General features: G+C 41.1%; 1 protein-coding gene across 4 annotated transcripts in view; it reads left to right on the forward strand.

Annotated features, from left to right (window-relative positions):
* Nucleotides 1-22,666, forward strand: part of ank3b (ankyrin 3b) — a 401,704-nt gene that overhangs the window by 178,127 nt on the left and 200,911 nt on the right. For all 4 annotated transcript variants that reach the window (XM_063071574.1, XM_063071573.1, XM_063071575.1 and 1 more), the window contains exon 4: nucleotides 14,217-14,315. In XM_063071574.1, the coding sequence (XP_062927644.1) occupies nucleotides 14,217-14,315 (99 nt within the window). The remainder of the gene's footprint in view (nucleotides 1-14,216; nucleotides 14,316-22,666) is intronic.

Genomic DNA, 22,666 nt, shown 5'->3' on the forward strand with positions numbered 1-22,666 from the left:
TTTATTATACTTTAACATTGTATTAATGTTTATATGGCTTACCTTTTTTGTATACTTACTCAATAAAAAGATTTAAAAAGAAGACACACTTACAATACCAAGCTCCGTCCCTACGTCCCTTTTGTGATATTGGATTGTTGGCTGCAACCTCTTAGATTGTGCAGACATGATTGCCACATAATAATATAAAGATAGCGATAATGGGGAAAATTTGCCAATGTACATGAAGTCATTTTGCAGACTGATGAAACAGTGTTACATCTTGGTTTCGTCTGAGGAAGAGAACATTCAAAAGACAATCTAGTATTTCTGTTGTTTGAGCTTATTTGGAACAATGCATCAAAAGAGGCCAACTACTTCTGGTGTGCTTAGAGGCATGATGAGTACATGATAACTGATTATTTAGAAGGCACTTCTACTCGTAATATATAGCTTCACTCTGTTCTTACTGAAATGTGATTCTCAATGCCAGAAGGATATTTACATAAGAACAAAAATTGTTTGTTTCTGTGGGTGCTGGAATCCATTGCCAGTATGTTACAGTGGAGATATTGTTTGCACAGTGTGGCATGTAGTAGTCAGTGGGATCGGAAAGTGTAACATGATACAACATGTACAAAACAATGGCTGTAATCCTTGTAAAGTACAAATCTGGAGGGGAATATAAAATGAATATATCAGAAATGATTAGGGCAGCATTTAACAGTAATTGAGTCAACACACACAGTACTGAGACTATGACTGACATAGATTTGACGCACCCTTCTGTTATTCAAAGGTCTTGCTGTGAGACAACTCAAGGCTACATTGCTTTTATGGTCAAATGAAGCAATTTCCGCACCATTTTTTTGTTGGGTTTTTCTTCCCAATATGATACCAGAACACTTTGCCTGCAAGTCTTTTGGGGTCATCTACTGTAACCAGTGTTCCCGGCCTGGCCTCCTGTATATCGGTGAGACCCAACGTAGACTGGGGGACCACTTCGTCGAGCACCTTCACTCTGTCCACAACAAAAAGTGGGATTTCCTGGTGGTCACCCATTTAATTTCTACTTCCCATTCCCATTCCAACATGTCAGCCCACGGCCTCCCCTGCTGCTACAATAAGGCCACACTCAGACTGGAGAAGCAGCACCTTATAGTCCATCTGGGTAGCCTCCAACCTGATGGCTGGAACATCAATTTCTTGAACTTCTGGTAATTAACCCCACCCCCACCTTCACCATTCCCCATTCTAGTTTCTCTCTCACACCTTCTCTTCTTATCTGACCATCATATTCCTCTGGAGCTCCTTCCCCTTCCTTTTCTCCATGGTCTTTTGTCCTCACCTATCAGATTCCCCCCCTCTCCAGTCCTTTACCCCTTCCACCAATCAACTTCCCAGCTTTTCACTTCACCTCCTCCCCTTCTCCTGGTTTCACCTATCGCCTGCCAGCTTGTACTTCCTCCTTCCCTTCCCCCACCACCTTATTCTGACTTCTTCCTCCTTCCTTTCCAGTCATGATGAAGGGTCTTGGCCTGAGACATTGACTGTTTATTCCCATTCGTAGATACTGCCTGACCTGTGGAGCTCCTCCAGCACGTTGTGTGTATTGCTCTCGGTTTCCAGCATCTGCAGTACCTCTTGTGACTGTGATACGAGAACATGTTATTGATCATGTTGGGAAAAATAATCTCAAGTTTCATCAGTTTTGAAAACTGACTTCAGATGCACAGGAATAAGTTTTCCCAAATGTAGGAACTATTGTGTGAATCATCAAACAGGCTGCACATCTGGTCAGCCTATGAGACAGGAAGACAGCGAAATGCAAAATTCATGTCAGAGTGCAACAGTTCGTTATCGAAAAGAAAAATCATTGTCAGTTGTAGCCTATCTTGCATTCTCACCTGTATTCTGTCTGGTTTTTCTCTTCTCAGTTTTCCCTTTTCTTTTCACTTATTATCCTCACTAGTTTTCACCCTTTAAAGGTACAGTATTATTTCCCTTTCAATGTTATTGTTACTCCTTTCATTTCCTTCTTTTTAGCGTGCTGGCAGGGGCAATATGGTTAAGGCTTTAGAAAGGGATACACTGTAGGGGTAAAATAGCAGAGGATTCAACTGGAGGAAATGATTGGTCTGGTACTGGTATTGTCCCTTCTCCCATCTTCAGGTACAGAAGCCTGAAGGCACACACTCAGAGTTCCCGTTTGTCATCCAATTTATAAATGGACATCGAACCCATGAACACTACCTCCCTACCTTTTCATTTCTGTTTTCTTTTGCATTACTTATTTTAACTTCACTATTTAATAGACATTTGTCTATATACTTCATATAATTCAGTTTTTTTCTCTGTATTTATTCATCATGTATTTCATTGTACTGCTGCCATAAAGTTAACAAATTTCACAGCATTTGCTGGTGAATTTAAACCTGATTCTGGTCCTGATTTTATTCCTCCACTACTTTTTACTCCTTAGTTCAGACATCCCACCTCTCCCGGAAGTTCCAGGAGTCTCCCGCATATTAATAGTGGCTCCCTGATGCCCGCAAATTATATACAATATCATGGAAATCAATTTTTTTGAGAGTGAGCGAGAGAAAGCAAGAGAGAGCGCGAGAGCGACCACGAGAGAGAGCCAGAGCAAGCAAACGAGCGAGAGAGCGGGAGCAAAAGCAAGCAAGAGCGCGCGAGTGAGAGAGAGCGAGAGGAAGCAAGCGAGAGCGCGCGAGTGAGAGAGAGCGAGAGGAAGCAAGCGAGAGCGCGCGAGTGAGAGAGAGCGAGAGGAAGCAAGCGAGAGCGCGCGAGTGAGAGAGAGCGAGAGGAAGCAAGCGAGAGCGCGCGAGTGAGAGAGAGCGAGAGGAAGCAAGCGAGAGCGCGCGAGTGAGAGAGAGCGAGAGCAAGCAAGCGAGAGCGCGCGAGTGAGAGAGAGCGAGAGCAAGCAAGCGAGAGCGCGCGAGTGAAAGCGAAAGCAAGCGAGTGAGAAAACGAGCGAGTGAGAGAGAAAACTCTCAAGCGAAAACGCGCTTGAGAGTGCGCGAGCGATCACGAGAGAGAGAGAGCGAGAGCGCGCTATGGCAGAGTGCTCCAAAAAATATATAAAATGTACGTCACCCCAGACTACACTAAAGTGTACCCCTGTCCAATAGGGGTCAAAATAATGACAGTGTTGCTCGCTGCACTGTTTGCAACAGTGACTTTTCTATTGCCCATGGTGGGTTAAGACTGTAAAGGACATGTTGAGGTGAGTTTAAGAGGTGCCATTTGTTCATTAGCATAGCTAACGTTATTTAAACTAGCTGGCCAGCTGCTAAGGAGCTACTCTATTGCAGACATCCCACCTCTCCCGGGACGCAAATTGATGGTGCTACCTCCCTGAAATCAGTTTTTGCAGGGTGGGATGTCTGTTAGTTCTACATTGTTTTCTTAAAGGTCATAGCTGTACTGTGTCTGCCAATGTAAAAAGAAGGATCTTGAAGCAGTTCATCAGTTTATCAAAACAGAAAGCAACATTAAAATAGCAAAAGTAAATTCAAAACAATTACAAAGAGGCTTGATCAAATAAAACTGACAATGAGTAGAAGAAGCTGATGCTAAAAGGGCTTATGATGTTTGACCAAAGATGTGTAATGGGCCAGCCATTCTAATTCTACTTCCCATTCTGACATGTCAGTCCATGGACTCCTGTACTGCTGCCATGATGCCACATCCATGTGTCTACCCCTTGGGTAGACTCCAACCTGATAGCATGAAGATCAATTTCTCTCATTTCCAGTCATTTCTGCCCCCTCCCTTCTCTCATTTTCCATTCCCTATTCTGACTTCCCTCTTACCCCTTCTCCTCACCTGCCCATCACCTTCCTCTGATGCCCCTCCTCAATCCCAAGGTCCACTCTCCTCTCCGATCAGATTCCTCCTCCTGCAGCCCTTTACATTTTCCACCTATCTCTTCCCAGCTTCTCACTTTATCCCCCTTCCCCCACACCTGGTCTCTTCTATTACCTGCTAGCTTGTACTCTTTCCCCTCTCCTCTACTTATTCTGGCTTCTTCTCCCTTTCTTTCCAGTTCTGATGAAGTGTCTCAGCCTGAAGCAGAGACTCTTTATTCCTTTCCTAGATGCTGCCTGACCTGCTGAGTTCCCCCAGCATTTTGCGTGTGTTGCTCTGGACTTCAAGCATCTGCAGAATCTCTTGTGTTTATAGCTATAGCATGCACTGCCTATGTTTTTAAAAAAAATCTACCTTGAAGCAGCACATCAGCGTATCAAAAAAGGAAGTAAGACTAGAGCTTCATCGAGCACCTCCGCTCCGTCCGCCACAACAGACAGGATCTCCCGGTTGCCACCCACTTCAACTCTGCTTCACATTCCCTTTCGGATATGTCCATACATGGCCTCCTCTACTGTCATGATGAGGCTAAACTCAGGTTGGAGGAGCAACACCTCATATACCGTCTGGGTAGTCTCCAGCCCCTTGGTATGAACGTTGAATTCTCCAACTTCCGGTAATTCCTTCCCCCTCCCTTCCCCCATCCCAGTTTCACTCTGTCCTCTCCCCCAGCTGCCTGCTACCTCCCTTATGGTTCCGCCTCCTTCTACTACGCATTGTGCTTTCCCCTATTCCTTCTTCACCTTTCCTGCCTATCCCCTCCCTGCTTCCCCTCCCCCACCCCTTTATCTTTCCCCTTTTCACCCGGAACCTTCCAGCCTTCTCCTTCCCACCCTCCCCCCACCTTCTTTATAGGGCCTCTGCCCGTTCCCTCTTCAGTCCTGACGAAGGGTTCCGGCCCAAAACGTTGACTGATTGTTTCCATGGATGCTGCCCGACCTGCTGAGTTCCTCCAGCGTGTTGTGAGTGTTGTGTTTACAAAGAGGAATAATCCTCTTTGAGAAAGTGACACTGAGTAAAAGAAGCAGATGGAGGAGGAGTGATTAAAAGCTTGACCAAAGATTTGTGATGGGAATGTGTACAGGGCCTGGCTCCATGAGAGCTGATTATATGCAAGAGAGACTGAACTTTTAGGAGTGGGCTGTGCAATTTGTGACTGGAATAACAAATGAACTAATGAAAATTGATGGATTAGGTAGGATAACAAGAATCCGTGGAGCCCAGTGAATAATAGGTATGCTGAAATTATGTGATTTGGAACACGAGCAGCAAAATGGATCCAAGTTCCAGGCTCATGTGTTTTACAAGTCTCGAAAGAAAAAGGGAAATTCCTCATTCCTTGCAAAGCCCCACTGACACTGGGCCATCTGGTCAGAGAGTCGTAATTGAGAAAGATACACCAGATGATTACAAATCCTCTCTAGTTTTCATAAGAATGGCAAACGTGGGCGTATCAAAGGAAGAGAGAGATTTACTAAGCAGAAAGGACCATTTATAAGATCTGTAGCATAGAGCTGAGCAAGTGAATTCTTGCATGGTTGTTTTAATGAGACTGAGGTCCAGGTAGTTGTGGGTTGATATTGTGACAGAGAAAAGTTCTTTGGTCTTAATGATGCAACAGAAAGTATTGGATTCATTAGGTCCAACAATTTGAGGACAAAATCTAGAATACTTGGATAGGATAATTGGAACTACCAGCTTTTGGATAAGACATCAAGCTGAGACCCTCCTGCCATCTTTGGTGGACCCTGATGCTCTTCAGAAGAATGGACATTTTCTCGGTGTCCCAGGGGTGTTTATTCATCAAATGATGTCACAAATACAGGTCCACAATCCCTTATCCGAAATCCTTGGGGCCAGTTGCATTTCGGAATTCAGAATTTTTCGGATATCAGACTCCCCCCCCCCCCCCACCCGATACCAAAAAACACGTATGCTCAAGTCCCTTATTTAACCTGGCTCAGTGCGGTGGTCTTTAGGACCCAGCGGCGCACCAATCCTACACACATCCTTCCATATACTTTAAATCATCTCTAGATTACTTATAATACCTAATACAATGTAAATGCTATGTAAATAATTGTTATACTGTATTGTTTAGGGAATAATGATGAAGAAATTTTATTTCCAACAAAAACATTCAATAAAACATAAAAATATACAGCTTCAAACGAACCGAATCAAACACATGGTAAATGACTTAATGGAATAAATGTAGAACGTCACTATCACTATAAAACTTCAGTAACTTGTCTTTCTGTTTATTTAGTGGTAGTTCTGACACTATTTTCTTCAGTAAGACGCCGCACAGACACACCATGATCAATCTTCTGCAATAACTTCACTCTCTGCGTTATTGATAGAGAAGATTCCTTCTCTTTTACTCATTGTTACCCTTAGGGGTATCTGCAGCTCTTTTTGACATTTTCACAGTGAAATTAAACACAAAGTCAACAGTGAACACAAAATATCAGCGAACAACAAATGCACATGTAACCAGTACAAGCGCTGAGCCACAACTGACATCTGGCGGCCTCTGCTAGTGCTGCCACGTCACACCGGAGTGACATCAGCTGTTGGCGATAAAAAACTTCGGTCTTCAGAGCTTTTTGGATTTCAGAATTTCGGATAAAGGAATGTGCACCTGTACAAAGCTTAGTTTCATGTTGATAGGAACCTGTTATAGAGTGATAGAGCAATAAGGAATAGATACAGGCCCTTCTATCCAATTAATCCATGCCAACTACAGTGCCCACCCAGCTAGTCCCAGTTTCCTCTCACACTAAACCTGTGCCCTTAGTTTTGATCTCCTTTACCCTGATGTTATTATTCACCTTATTTGTGTCTCTCATCATCTTAAACATTTCTGTAAGGTGAGCCCCTCATTCTCCCATGTTCCGAGGAATAAAGACCCTGCCTTGATGACCTCTCCCTATATCTCAGACTCTCTGGTTCCAGCAACATCCTTGTGAATCTTTTCTGCACTCTTCCCAGTTCCACCTCTAACAAAGTGAATAAAACCGAATATAGTTTTCCAATTGCGGCCTCACCAATGACTTAAACGCTTGCAACTGCAGTACTCATTTCCCTGACTGATGAAGGCTGGCGTGCTAAATGTCTTTTTCACCACCCTGTCTGCCTGTGAGGCTGGTCTCAATGAACTATACACTTACACTCCTTGTGTGTATGTTGACATCAAACCAATTCCCAACAACATTACAAGCAGATCTGTTCTGAAGACATTTGTTTCAGTTTTGCAAAAATGCTTTACTGCCTGTGCTGCTTTGCACAGTCCAAATAAACAGAACTTTTCTATATGAAATGGCAAATCGTTCAGGTGTTGTTGTTAAATCAGGTAGCATTGCCATTCAGTTTAGTATATTCTGGGAGAAGAGGTGATTATGCTAAGTGTTTTGGATGGACTGCAGTGTAAATTTTGGAATGGAAAGTTACATATTTTCTGTCCTGTGAAAGAAACCCTTTGGAATGTGAGCTTCAAGTCAGGGAGTGACCCGAAGAGTAGCACATCTTTTGAAGGGGAGGTGGTAATAATACACTGAGGGAAACAACCTTCAGGACGCTAGGAGTTGTGATAAGTCTCCAAAAGGAATGTAAATCAATCTGTGACTGTGAGGAGCACTGCAGCAGTTTTTAAGTCTCTAATCACACTGAAATCACTGTTCATTTTGTATTATCAAAGCCCCCCCCCCAATCTCCCTCATTCTCTCATTCGATGTTTATTACACAGACACAGACAGATAATGTGTTTTTTATCACTGATATTTCTGGAATCCTCTCACTTCTCCAGAGATTTGCAGTACAGGTATTGTGCTTCCTTCAAAAGCTCTGCCTCTCTGCCCTTCACAGCCAGGTCTGAACCCACCCTGCACTCATTTCCCCCTCGTATCCCCAAACCAACTCCTCTCTCTCCTTAAGATCCGGGTCTGAACCCATCTTTGGCCCATTTCTTCCTCCTGTCCTCAACGCGACCTCTCTCTGTCCTTAATATCTGGGTCTGAACCACCCTGAGCCCATTTCTCCCTCCTCTCCCCAACCAGATGAAAATTTCACACTTGCCACAGCATTAACATATACACTGAAAAACTTCTATAGATGTACCGTGGAGAGCATTCTGACAGGCTGTATCACTGTCTGGTATCGGGGGGAGGGGGTGATGTGGGGGCCACTACTGCACAGGACCGAAAGAAACTGCAGAGGATTGTAAATTTAGTCGACTCCATCTTGGGTACTGGCTGACAAAGTATCTTGGACATCTTCAAGGAGCAGTGTCCATTATTAAGGACCTTCAACAGGGCATGCCCTTTTCTTGCTGTTGCCATTAGGTGTTACACTTGCCCCTATACCTCTTCTATCACTGCCATTCAGTCAGCGCTTCACCTGTGAGTCTGTTGGGTCATTTATTCCATCCCGTACGCCCAGTGGGGTCTCCTTTACATTGGAGACACCCGGTGCGGATTTAGACCCTGCTTTGGCAGGCATTCCCGTAAAAGGCGGGATTTCCTGGAGGCCACCCATTTCAGTTCGACTTTCCATTCCCATTCTGACAAGTCTGTCTATGGCCTCCTCTACTACCATGCTGAGGCTACTCAGGTTGGAGGAGCAACACCTCATTATCCGTCTGGGTAGCCCCAACCTGATGGTATGAATATCGATTTCTCTAACTTCTAGTAATCTTTCCCCCCTCCCTCCTTCTTTCTGTTGCCATTCCCCATTCTAGCTACCTTGTTACTCCTTCTCTTCTCTTCTCCTCACCTGCCCACCATTTTCCTCTGTGTCCCTTTCTTTCTTTTAGTGTCCTCTGTCCTCCATTCACTTCAGCCCTTTATCTCTTCGACCTATCCCCTCCCATCTTCTTACTTCATCCCCCACACACCTTTCTCGTCACCTGGTCTCACCTATCACTTGCCAACTTATACCTCTTCCCCTCCCCCGCCGCTTTCATTATGGCTTCTTTCTGTCCCCTTCCTTTCCAGTACTGATGAAGAGTCTCAGCCTGAAACGTTGACTGTTTATTCCCCTCCAAAGATGCTCCCTGACCTGTTGGGCTCCTCAAGCATTTTGTGTGCATGTTGCTCAAGATTTCCAGCATCTGCAGAATCTCTGTTTAAGAACAGAATTGTGAAGTGATTCTGCATTGCTTTACAACAGGAAGGATTGTGACATATTAGTCAGTAAAAAAAAAGACATTGAATTACAGTCTAAGTTTACTGATAAAGATTAAACCTCCAACAAATCTCTGCAGCAGCTCATCGTAAATGAGATCCACATTTCCTGAGGCTCGTACTCTTCTGAGTATACAAGCTTGATCGAGGCGGATGAAACTTTCAAAAGTTCCTTGGGGTAGATCTGAGGAAATTATTCTGTCAAGATCATAGGGTTATAATTTTAAAATACATATTATGCCATACAGGATCGAAAGCCTGAAATATTTGTACTATTAATTTGCTCTGTAGTTGTTGATGCTGGGACAAAACTGCTTTATGTCAGAGCCTACAGCATAGGAAAGGCACTTAATTAGTCAATTTTTTAATGTCCCAGGTGGAATTCATACTACCATCATCATTTAATCTTCTGGTTTTTTTCTATCACATGCTCATCCAATTTTCCCTTAATGCATCTTTGCTATTCCCTTTGCTACATATTTCACAGTGGTATCAGTCAATAACAAATGCATTTCTCTTGACTTCCCTGTTAGATTTATCAGTGGTACCTTATATTTATAGCTCATAATTTTTATGTGTCCTTTGGGTGGAAATAGTTAAACTTCTTACCCTATGAAACACCACCATTCAGAAAACTCTATCAGATCTCCTCCCAACCATTATCTTCGAGGGAAAAATGGTCCCAGCAAGGGAATATTGTTTTTCTGGGTAATTGTAACCAACTTCATTCCAGAATTACTCATATGAATCTTTATTTGCACTTCCTGTAATGTCCCTTCATGAATAGCAGGAGCCTCAACACTGATCCCAGCAGGTTACCATTTTGCTCTTCTTTCTAGTTGTTCATGTCTGTTGTACTTTGTACTACAAATATGATCAAAATGAAGGTTCGTGCAAGCTTTGCATGATTACACTGTTTCAGAACTGTATTCCTCTAGAAATAAAGAACAAGTCCTCTAGGTTCACTTTCTTTTTATGATCTTATTAACCTTCATCACCACTTTCAGTGACTGTGTGTCTGTACTGAAACGTCAACTCTTTATTTCCTTCCATAGATACTGCCTGACCTGCTGAGTTCCTCCAGCACTTTGTGTATGTTACTCCCAACACCCTTGTTAGTCTGTTGCATCTATGGTCATATGTGGATGCTCTATTCTGCATAGTAAATTGCACCATCTCTGATTTAATCTAAACAGAAAATTCTCCCAATTTGGACTCAATTGCACATGAAATCCCCTCTTACTGGCATCTCTAGAAACGACTCACTTCCCCCTCGCAAACAGCCACTGGATTCTTCAGTGAGAAACCCACCTTTCTCAGGCTTCGTACGTCTCGGGTGTATAGGACTTCGGTCCCACCAAATCGGTGAGGTTGGGATGTCTTGCCCACCCAAACCCCGGTTTGTGTGAATGTTGTGTGAGTTACTGTCCTCGGCAACTGCCCATCAACAAGAAATAACAAACCGTACACTGCATACAATTATAATGAAGTGTATTTAAGAATGTTAACTTAAGCAACCAGTTATTAAACGAAAGAAAGAAAAAACACAAAGGGCCCTTTATACTTCAACAGTCACATGTGTATGGTGGAGCTCAAATCTCCCAGAAGCCATTGTTTTCGATGTACACATTGCACCTTCCGAATGTCACTTGAAGTCCATCTCTCCCATGAGAGTATTGGTCCTTTCGCCTTTAAGCCATTCATCTGTACAAAGCACTTTGTGCAACAGGGATGGCATCCTCAGCTATCGTCCCTCCTATCTTCTCCAAGCTCCCATGAACAAAGACCTCGACCCACATCAGTGTCCCCCACAAAATCTCTCTGCCCAGTGTTCCCTAGAACCTTTTCCCAATTCCACCATCCTGATTGGCTGACACCACATTCCTAAGTTGAACAATAAAGCCCCTAACCCTTATCTCAGCTCAAACCCAAACAGACTGAAAGCAGAACAGACTGCTCTTGAGAACTGCTAAAATGAAATACCTATAGCATAGCAGTAAAAATCTTAACCAGGGCATTACACACATTTAGAAATTCTACTTCTGATCCCAAATTCAAATTGTTACTAGAAGTCGTGAACAACAATAATCCCAGAAAGCCACTACTTTACTCTTCCAACCTGCCTTTAACTTGCGACTCTCTGTTTTGTGCTTAGTAATGACCTTGACATCTGTTCAGTACCTGCTCACTGACTCCATGTTACCTGACCTTAATTGTAAATTTACTACACGATCAATGTTCCCTCTAATTTTTAATAACCAGTGTGTGCAAAAATCTTGTGCTGTGGAATTTCTTGCCCAGTGACAACAACATGTATGCACTGAGTTTTATATATAGTTATTCAATTTAACAGCTAGCAAAACATTGTCAATAAGAACTTTGATCTTCTCTGGGCTTGATCGTTTTTGCTCTCGTTCATCTGCATTCTCACAAAATGTGTAGCAGGCCTGTAGCGGGTAATGAAGGATTTTCTTGCCGTAGCTTTTGCACACCGTCCATATGTGATTTTCTTGCTAAATAACACTTTAAGAAGTCAAGTTTTCAAATATCACTCCACTTTTTCCCACTTGCAAATTAACCAGCAACATTTGCATCATGACAATACACAAAGGTTACACCAGTTTCTATATTGTACATAAATATTTCGCGTAGCTGTACGTTCCTGACCTCATGAGCTTTCAGTGTAGCATTTTCTACTGTTTCATTTAGCCATTCCACTTTAAATGTTCTTTTGTGCTTCACACCCTTTGATCCTTTGGAATTTGACATAGTAAATGAATAATTTCTTCAATAAAAACAGAATAAGTAAGCCATTTTTAAAATCTGCAAACAAATAATTGCAAACCCCACATTGTCAACACCATCTGCATTGGAAAAGAAAATGTGATTGTGTACGATTGTGAAGTATACTGAACATGCCAATGAAGTAGAGGGTGACAATCTTTTGTGCGCTCGTAGCAGGAATGTGTGCGTTGGCAAACACGCACACCTTCGAGGGAACATTGTACGTAGTACTTGATTAAATCTAAATACATTACATCAACAACATTATTTGTCTACCCTTTCTTATACAATTTAGAAGAATTCATTAACATTGATCATGTGTGACTCTTCATTTTGAGGTCCTGCTGTTTACTCAATAATATCTTTGCTTCGTGGATATTTTTCAATTACAGCTTTGAGAGCTTACACTATATTTTGTATCACAAATGTGAAGCTGAAGACTGTATAAGGCATTGTAATTTTAAGATGATATTTTTGATCAGTAACAATTTCAAAAGATTTAGGCCTATGACAGGTAATTTTTGGTGTTAAGGCACAGATCAGCTGTGATAAAGTTTAATGGTGTATCAAGGTCCACGGGTTGAATTGTTTGCTCATGTTTTAGTGTTCTTACATATGTTGTAAACATCAAGCTGCATAATCCATTCTTTGTTGCTCTTACATAAACTCATTGGATCAGTCCCAAAATAGTTTGATCCAAGCCCATTGTAGCTGCTATTATGTCATTTGGTGGTAAGTGTAGTGGGGATTGCAATAGGCCAGTCACTGAAATTTGTACAACTCTGTCATAATTTATTCCTTCATTATTTTGGGGTTTAGTAAATGTACCGTGGAGTGACCGCTGCCTGTTATTTTCATGCTACGGATAGGACCCACTCTGCCCAGTCAGCTGACTTAATGAGTCACTGATTTATTACCATTATATAAATGAGAGGTCATTAGTGTATATCATTCAGTAGATCAAGCATTGTACATTTCAGTTCATTGAAGAGTGAGCTTCTAACCTCAAATCACTTTAAATAAACCAAATGTAATCTAGTAACTTGGAGACAAAAGCAACTGCAGGTGCAGGAGCAAAACATTAACTCACCATGTTGAGCAGCATCTGTGGGGGCAAAGTGATGATCAACGTTTCAGGTCAAAATCCTGCAAAATGACTTGGAGGGGGAGGACCAGTACAGAGAAGTGAGATGGAGGGGTGAAAGGGCTTCTCGGTGATAGATTTAACCAGATAAAAGAAGGGTGTTGTGCAGATGGAATGAGAGGAGAGGATATGAAAAGTTAAACAAGCCAAAAAAAACCAGGGAAATACTGTAGGTATGAGAGAGGTTGAATTAGAATCAGAATTGGGTTTATTATCCATCATACGTAGTGAAATGTGTTGTTTTGTGACAACAGACATAAAAAGCACTAAGATTTACAAAATAAATACTGCAAAAGATGAATAATGAAGTTGTATTCGAGGGTTCATGGAGAGTTCAAAGATCTGATGGTGGAAGAAGCTGTTCTTAAAACATTGAGTGTGTGTCTTCAGGCTTCTGTACCTCCTCCCTAATGGTAGTAATGTGAGGTGTCCTGGATGGTGAGGGTCTTAAATGATGAATGTGGCCTTTTTGAGGCATTGACCCTTGAAGATGTCCGTAACGTTGGGAAGGGTTGTGAGTGAAGAGTTTAGGGATGGGGGAGGATGGAAAACATGGACAAGGAGATACTGGGTAGACTGACAGAAGTGGGAAAAGAAACCAGGCTGATTGGGTACCTCAAACTGGGGAAATTCAATGTTCATGCCATTAAGCTGTAGGCTACCCAAATGGAATATGAGGTGCTATCCTTCTAGTTAGTGTTTGGCCTCATCATAGAAGTGGAAAAGGCCGAGGACAGATGGCTTGGGTTTCAGCAAAGGGAAGGGGAATTGAAATTACATGAACCAGGTAACTCAACAGCCTGGTGTACTGGAATTGTCATTTGAAAAAAAAAAATCCTGCTCCTGGGCTGGCTTTTTCTTAAATCTGAATGTATACTTATGTGTCATTAATGTATTCAGATTAATGAAGTACTCTGTGTTTTCACAGCTGAGCTCAGCTTAAGTTTGGAGACATTTATAATATGTATGTTGATCTATCCATTGGAATTATGGAGTTAGTTGTAAAAGGACTAAAATCCAGCTGAATCAAAACCTATAATCCTGGAAGCCCCATGATAGAGAAATAATAGAATTGTTGTCTGATAGTAACAATCAATTCCTATTGTTTGGTCTACCACAGATACAGGTAAATCAAGACAATGCAAGGATCTCACTCACTTTGTATTTTTACTCTGATCAGAGTGCACCAGACTCATTCCAGTAATTACTGATATGCCTTTACCTTTTACTTTCAGAAAGGAAATACTGCCTTGCATATTGCGTCATTAGCTGGGCAAGCAGAGGTTGTCCATGTCCTTGTAACAAATGGTGCAAATATCAACGCCCAGTCACAGGTAAGATTTAAGCCAAAATGCTGAACACCCTAAATAATTTTGTTTCTTTGAATGTAATCATAGGCCATGAAAGTCCATTTTCTTTATCACTTCAAAATTTACATGATTTAAAATTATTATGCATGCAAAAGAACAAATTTATTTCCAAAAATTGGAGTTGGTTTCCAAAGGTGTTGTCATCAAGCTAAAACGTAAGAACAAATCATGCTCAAATGACTATGTGAATGAGTCAAGTTATTGAACAGATCAGTTCAGTAACAAATAATTCATTGATAAGCCTTCTGTAAGTTTGCTTAAAATGCAAGCTTATGGGTAGGCTGAAATACTCAGGAGAGACATCATAAGCACATAGGCACACATTGGAGCAAAGATGTGAAGAATTAAATTCATATCATGTGAGTAATAATGAACACACACATTCCATACAATCAATCTTATCTTGTGAGCAGATCTAGATACTACATGATCTTATAGTTGCAATGTAGTTATCTAGTACAGTGCCATCAACCAGATTCATTGAGACTGTCATCTAGAATATTGATTTTTTTTACACTGGTTAACACAGCAAGTTTTGATGCTTTTCGCTTGTGTGACAGAGGTCATGATCTTCCTAACTAAATCTTCATTTCAGCTACTCTTTGGTACCAAAATAGGCCGTTAGCTTTAAATTTCAAGCTTAAAAACTGAAAGCTGACAAAACAGATTTTTAAAAATTTGCAATGCTTAAAAAGCATTGAACAGGGAAGGAAAAGTGTGGTGGATATGGGCCTAATGTATGTAAGTGGGATTAGTGTAGGTTGGTATCGTGGTTGATATGGTCAAGGTCTGTTTTTGTATTGTCCGTTTCTATGATATACAGTACGAATCAATGAAAATGCAGCTTAAGTGCCTTTCAGCAGATGCCATGTGATTGACCAGCTGCTGTGCTACACCCTATTTGTAGAATTGCAGTGAGGTGGATCCAACTTACTTGGAAAACAAACTCCCAAAATTGCTGGTGGTTGTTCTTTACTTTTTTTCCTAACTGTTCATAAACATTAGACTCCTTGTGTACTCGTCTACAGTGTAGCATAGAATTGTTTCATTTCCCCAGCTTTTACACTAGTAAATCTTCTAAATTAGCTTAGACCTGGTACAGGAAGACTGTGATTCCATTCATTTCTATAGCTCCTTTTTACGATCTCTGTTGGTTTATAATGTGGACTTGGACCAGGGCAAAGGAGACAAAATCACGACTTGGCAAAAACTAGATATCCATTCCCTCAATTAAGGCTAATATAATGTCAGTGATTAAAGGAATAGATAGGATAGAGAGAAACTATTTACTCTGTTGGGGGAGTCGAGAATAAATCACAGAAGATTAAAATTCAAGCCAGGCTATTCAATTATGATCTAAGAAAAGTTTTCCAGTGGGTGAACATATCACTTTGAAATCCAGAACTGAGATTTATATACTTTTGTAAAGCAAAGATATAAGAGTGACAGAATACAGAAAACAAAGAAATAGAAGCAGGAACAGGCTGCTCTTGTCATATTTGTCATTCACTAAGATTATGGTTGATTTTCTATGTCAATATTTAAATGTCCATTTTCTTACACTCAGTCTATATCAGTTCTAAAAAGTTACCAATATCTGTTTTGAGTGGACTCAGTGACTGGGACCTCCACAACCCTCTTGGGTAGGGAATTCCAAAGATTCACTAGCCTCTGGGTGAGAACATTTCTCACCTCTGCCCTGAATAGCTGATCCCTTGTTCTGACACTGTAACTGCTGTTTCTGGGCACCTCAGTCTATATCTACAGTATCCAGATGAAAGGTCTCGGCCCAGAACATCAACTCTATAGATGCTGCCTGATCTACTGAGCTTATACATCATTCTGGGCACGTTGCTCTGGATTTCTAACAGCTGCAGACTCTCTTATGTTCTGTGTTTATCCTGTCAAGTCTGTAAGAATTTTGTGCATTTCAATGAGATCACCTCTCGTTCTTCTAAAGTCAAAGGAGTTGAGGCCAGTCTTCTTAACCAATCTTCATTGAAGAAACTTAACAGTCCAATGAATCAGCTTGGTAAATGTTGCTATATACAATATATTGCAAATATAGTATTTCTTAGATAGAAAGCCCAAACCTGTATACAACATTTTAGATGTGTTCTTATTAAAGTTCTGTATAATTGTTGCAAGACATCTCAACTCTTGTACTCAAACCTGTTTGCATATATTACCTATTGAACCTGCATATTAACTTTCAGTGAATTGTTACAAGGGTGCCAGATCTCTTTCAAGCACCTTTCAGACTCTCGCCATTCATAAATGCTTTCTGTTTCTTTTATTTGATTGTGATTGACCTCTGTATTGCATTTTCCAACTGCCTTTCCTTAACAACTCACTTACCTGCCCATGTCTCCCTGAAGCCACTCTATATCTCTCTCAGCTCACCTTCCTTTGTATCATTAGCAAACTTAGATGTATGTATTACATTTATCTCTTCATCAAAATGATTGATATAGATTGTGAACAATTGGAGTCCCAGCATCAAATATGCAATAACTCATTTATTTCTACTCTGAGATTTCTATTCATGTCGGTGTATTACCCCCAATATCATCCAATCTAATTTTATTTTATTTATTTATTGAGATACAGTATGGAATAGGCCCTTCCAGTCCTTTGAGCCACAGTGCCCAGCAATCCCCAATTTAACCCTCACCTAATCATGGATCAATTTACGAGGACCAATTACCTACCCGCTGGTATGTCTTTGGACTGTGGAAGGAAACCCATGCGGTCACAGGGAGAACAAACAATCTCCAGAAAGTGGCAGGAATTTTGTTTAATAACATCTTGTATGGCACTTTACTAAAAGTCTTCTAAAAATACGTGATATCAACTGGTTCACCTTCATCGAAACTCCAATGGATTTGTGGTTTCCCTTGCTGAAATCCTAACTGATTATTGTTATTCTCTACAAACCACTTCTGAGGAGGATGAATTATTTAACTACCATCCAGTTGAATGCGGAGCAGATCCAGCTGTAAATGGTCTCCGAGGCCTTTGTTGATGTGAATATTGTATTCAGTTAGAAATACTATTGTCCTTCTTAGTGGAAGAACATGTGGAACAGGAGCAGTTGTATTCCAGATAGCCTGACTTGCCATTCTTTATCTTGACAGAACCTTCTTGCTCCCTCCCCAAACCTCTCCACTCCCTGATACTGTAAATGGCTGCTGATTTCCGCTTATATACAATGATTCTGTCTCCTCCATTCTCTGGGATAGAACATTTTGCAATTCTTTGAAAGAAATTTCACCTCTTTCCTGATGAAATGAGCATTCAGAAACAACGCTACCTAGTTCTAATATTTCCACCAAGGAAATGTCCTCCCAGTATCTACTCTGTTAAATTCCCTCAGAATTTTATATTTCAATATGGTCCTTCTAAGTTCATATAAGTTTAGAGACATCCTGCTCAATTTTTTTGTCATATGTCAATCTTTTCTTCCCAGGATTCAACTTATTGAACTTATTTAACCTTTCTACACTCTCTTCATTACAAACACATCCTTCCTTACATATGGAAAACAAGTCTCCATGCAGAACTCTGGGTGTGGTCTCACGAAAACCCTGCAAAGTTGTATTAAAACCTCCTAACATTTATATTCCATGCCCCTTGTAATAAAGGCCTACATTCTATTAGCCTTCACAGCTGTTTCCTGCATGCTAATATTTATGCTTCATGCACTAGGACCCCCAGATCCCTTTGTATCTCAACATTTTATAGTTTGACTATTTAAGTAGTAAATTACTATACCATTATTCCTTCTAAAGTGAATAATATTCCTGCACATTAGACTCCATCTGCCAGCTTCTCACATAGCCTAACCATATCCCAATTCAGACCTTTCCACACACCTTGCTAACTCACCTGTGTTTGTATGATCATCAGATCTGGCAATATTCCAGTACAGTATACTCAGAACAATTGATATGGGTGATAGGTAGTTGAGATCCACAAGTTACTGATTACCATTTTCAAAATGATCCATTTATTCCGCCTCTCTTCTGTGACCATCTCCCTGTCGGCATCAACATATTATACCCAAATTATGCAGCAGTGTATTATGTGGTATCTTTTCAAATGCATTTTCCAACCCAAATATGTGTGCCTGTTCCTTTTTATCCAAGCTATTGGTTACATCCTCAAAGAATTCTAACAAATTCATGACTTCCCTTTCATTGAATCACTATTAACTTTGCTTTATTGTCTTATGATTTAAAAAAAAATCCCTTAGTAAAGGATTCCATCATTTTCTCAATGACAACATCAGCTCATTGTTTTTTTCCCCTTTTAGATTAGATTATGAGGACATGCAGTCCTCTTTTATTGTCATTTAGTAATGCATGCATTAAGAATTGATACAATATTCCTCCGGTGTGGTATCACAGAAACACAGGACAGACCAAGACTGAAAAACTGACAAAAACCACATAATTATAACATATAGTTACAATAGTGCAAGCAATACCATAACTTGATGAAGAACAGGCCATGGGCACAGTAAAAAAGTTCAAAGTCTCTCGAAAGTCCCACATCTCATGCATACGGGAGAAGGAAGAAAACTCTCCCTGCCATGCCCGACCACAGTCCGTCTCTGAGTCGTCCGAAAACTTAGAGCCTCCGGCACCGAGCACCATCTCTGCCGAGCACTTCGACCCTAGCCCCGGCCACCAGCAGCAGGCAAAGCCGAGGATTTTGGGGCCTTCCCTCTGGAGATTCTCGATCGTACAGTAGCAGCGGCAGCGAACCTATTTTACTCATTTTGTACCTATGATTGTGTGGCTAGATACAGATCCAATGCCGTATGTAAGTTTGCTGACCACGCCACTGTTGTTGGCTGAATCAAAGGTGGTGACCAATCAGCATTTAGGAGGGAGATTGAAAAACCAGTCGATGGTGCTACAACAACCTCTCACTCATTGTCAGCAAAACCAAGGAGCTGATCATCCACTATACGAAGGAGAAGCCAGAAATCCATGAACCAGTCTTCATTAGGGAATCGGAGCTGGAGAGAATCAGTAACTTGAAATTCCTTTGCATTATCCTATCAGATGATCTGTCCTAGGACCAGCACATGAGTGCTGTCACAAAGAAGGCACAACAGTGCTTCTAATTTCTTAGAAGTTTGCGTAGATTGGGAATGTCACTAAAAAACTTAGATAAACATCTATAGATACACAGTGAAGATTATCTCAACTGGTTGTATTATGGCCTAGTATAGAAACACCAATGCCCAGGAATGGAAAAGGCTACAGGAAGTGGTGTATATAACCCTGTCATCACAGGCAAAGCCCTTCCCACCAATGAGCATATTTACATAGAGCACTATCACAAGAAAGCAGCTTTCATCATCAAAGACCCCCACCATCCAGGCCATGCTCTCTGCTCACTACTGCCATCAGGCAAGAGGTACAGAAGCCATAGGTCTCTCAACACCAGGTTCAGGAACAGTTATTACCTTACAACCATCAGGTTCTTGAACTAGAGTGGATAACTTCACTCACCACAACTCCGAACTAATTCTGTGACCTACAGCTTCACTTTCAAACACACTTTACAACTGGTTCTCGGTATTTTTTTTATTTGCATAGTTTCTGTATGGTTTTTCATAGATTCTATTGTATTTCTTTATTTTTCCTGTAAATGTCTGCAAGAAAATGAATCTCCAGCTAGTATCTGGTAGACATACTTCGATAACAAATTTATTTTGAACTTAGAACTGTCACCTTCATTGTATAATGGCTGGAGAAATTTGATAAATTACAACAAATGTATTCACTATCTCAGCATCCACTTCCTTTAAGACCCGAGGTGCAGGCAACTTGCTGGGCTTCAGTTTGCCTAGAATATTTTTTTTTAGTGATCATAGTTGTTTTAAGTTGCTCCTTCCTTAATAGTCCCTTGATCATTAATATTATTATTGGAATGTCTTTTGAGTTCTGTAACATGAAGACTAGTCCAAAATCAATATTTAGAAACTCAGTTATTTTTCCATTTTTCATTGTTAATTTCCCAATCTCCTTCTCAAAAGGTCTCAGTCACTCATTCCCTATGTATAACAATTGAAGCTCCATTGTCAGTTTCCATATTATTTGCTAATTTCATTCGTCTTCTGCTCACCCTTTATAGAATTCTTATTCATTCTTAAAAATGTCTTCATCAACTGGCCTGCCACTAATCTTCAAAATATGGCTTGCGTTTTCCTTCAATTTCATACTATCTTTAAGATTTAACTATAGATGGCGTATATCCTTTGGTCCTCAACTTTGCTGCAATTTATGAAATGTATCTACAAACGTCCATAAATGTCTATCACTGCTGATCTATTGTTTTGCAGTTTAAGGTAGTTTTCCAGTCCACTTTAGCCAACTCTTCATACTCAAACGCTTGTGATGAGTATTTCATACTCTTGCAATTGCTTTTGTGTTTTTACTTAACAGTATTTTCACATGTCCTTCTGGCCCAACGTGCCCATGCCACCCAATTGCAACCATGTGACCAATGAACCTATTAAGTAACCTGCTCAGCTCTATGTCTTTAGAATGTAGGAGGAGACCAGAGCACCTGATGGACACCCGCGTGCTCACGGGTGAACGTGCAATCTCCTTACAGACAGTGGCAGATTTGATCGCAGGTTACTGGTGCTGTAGTGATGCTATGCTAAGCTTAGAATCCTAGTTTCAGACCTGCATTTCTCAGCTTCAAACTAAATTATAAATTCTGCTGTTCTATGAATAGTCATCTGAGGAGAACCTTTGCTATGAGATCATTTATTAATCTTGTCTCACTACACTGTATCTGATGTAGAGTACCCTGATTGGTTCCTCAACATGTTGGTAAAAGAAATATTCTGAAATGCACTCTATGAACTTTATCTCAAGGCTCCATTTGATTTGTTCAATCTAAAGGATGATCCACATTGCCACGATGGTGCCCGTAACCCCCAAGGTGATGTTCTACAGGCTACATACAATACTTCTAAATATACTTTTTTTGAATTACTCCCACTGCAATCTGCAACATGTAATTTCCCTTTAAGAAATATACTTTTAAATTGACTTAATGAACTACAGATTTGACAATCTTCTGAAAGGCTCAGCAGACTTAACTCCCAGGCAAGCAGGTGCGGCATCATTAAGCGTACAAAGGTTTATTGCCATGGCCAGAAGCAAAGCAGGAGGGAGTGGGACTCCAAGCCAGGCTGAAACGCAGAAGGATGAGGCCCCCTCTACCCAGCATCTTGTTAACAAGTCTGCAGTCGCTGGAAAACAAAACTGAGGACCTGAGGGCAAGATTGCTGTATCAAAGGGAAATGAGGGACTGTTGTCTTTTGTTTTTCACTGAGACATGGCTTACTCAGAGTATGCAAACTACAGTGATCAGACCTGAAGGCTTCCCAATACACAGGATGAACCGATCTGCTGATTGAGAAAAGATAAAAGGTGGAGGTGTGTGTTTCATGGTAAACTCTCTGCAGTGCTCTGATGCAGCAGTTTTGTTCGTCCAACCGTGAACACCTGATAATCAAACGCTGACTACTCTATTTACCAAGCCGGTTGTCCTCCATAATCCTGACCACAGTTTACATACCACCAGTGGCCAACTGTAATCAGACACTTGAGATACTGCATGATGCACTCACTAAACAAGAAACTGTCCACCCCAACGCATTTCAGATGATAGTCGGGGATTTCAATCAGGTTGGTTTGAAGAAATCCCTGACCAATTACCATCAGTATATAACCTGTAGCACCAGACGTCCCAACCCACTAGGCCACTGTTATACTAAGATAAGGAATGCCTAACTCTCTATGCCCTGTCTATATTTCAGTAAATCAGATCACTTTGCAGTCCTCCTCCTACCTGCATACAGCAGAAGCTAAGGAGCAAGACTCCAGAGATTAGGACAACAAATAGGTGGTTTCAGGAGGCAGAAATGTGGCTATGCGACTGCTTCAAGTTGGTGGACTCAAAGTCAAAGACTGGGCAGTGTTCAAGGACTCATTTGTGGATCTGAATGAATATACCACGGTTGTCATAGACTTTATGAAAACAGTGTTAGACAAGTGTGTCCCCACAAAATCATTCAATCTTCCCCAACCAGAAACCCTGGATGAACTATGAGATCTGCAATCCGCTGAGGGCCAGGGCAGAGGTGTCCAAGTCTCAAGTCTGGTGACCAAGAAAGTTACAAGTTACAAGAGGTCCAGGTACAATATCTGGAAAGCTATCGCTTGGGTGAAGTGGCAATTCCAGACTAAACTTGAATCACTAAAGGATACTCAACAGCTGTG

This window comes from Mobula hypostoma, chromosome 19, assembly GCF_963921235.1.
Source record: "Mobula hypostoma chromosome 19, sMobHyp1.1, whole genome shotgun sequence".
NCBI lineage: Eukaryota > Metazoa > Chordata > Chondrichthyes > Myliobatiformes > Myliobatidae > Mobula > Mobula hypostoma.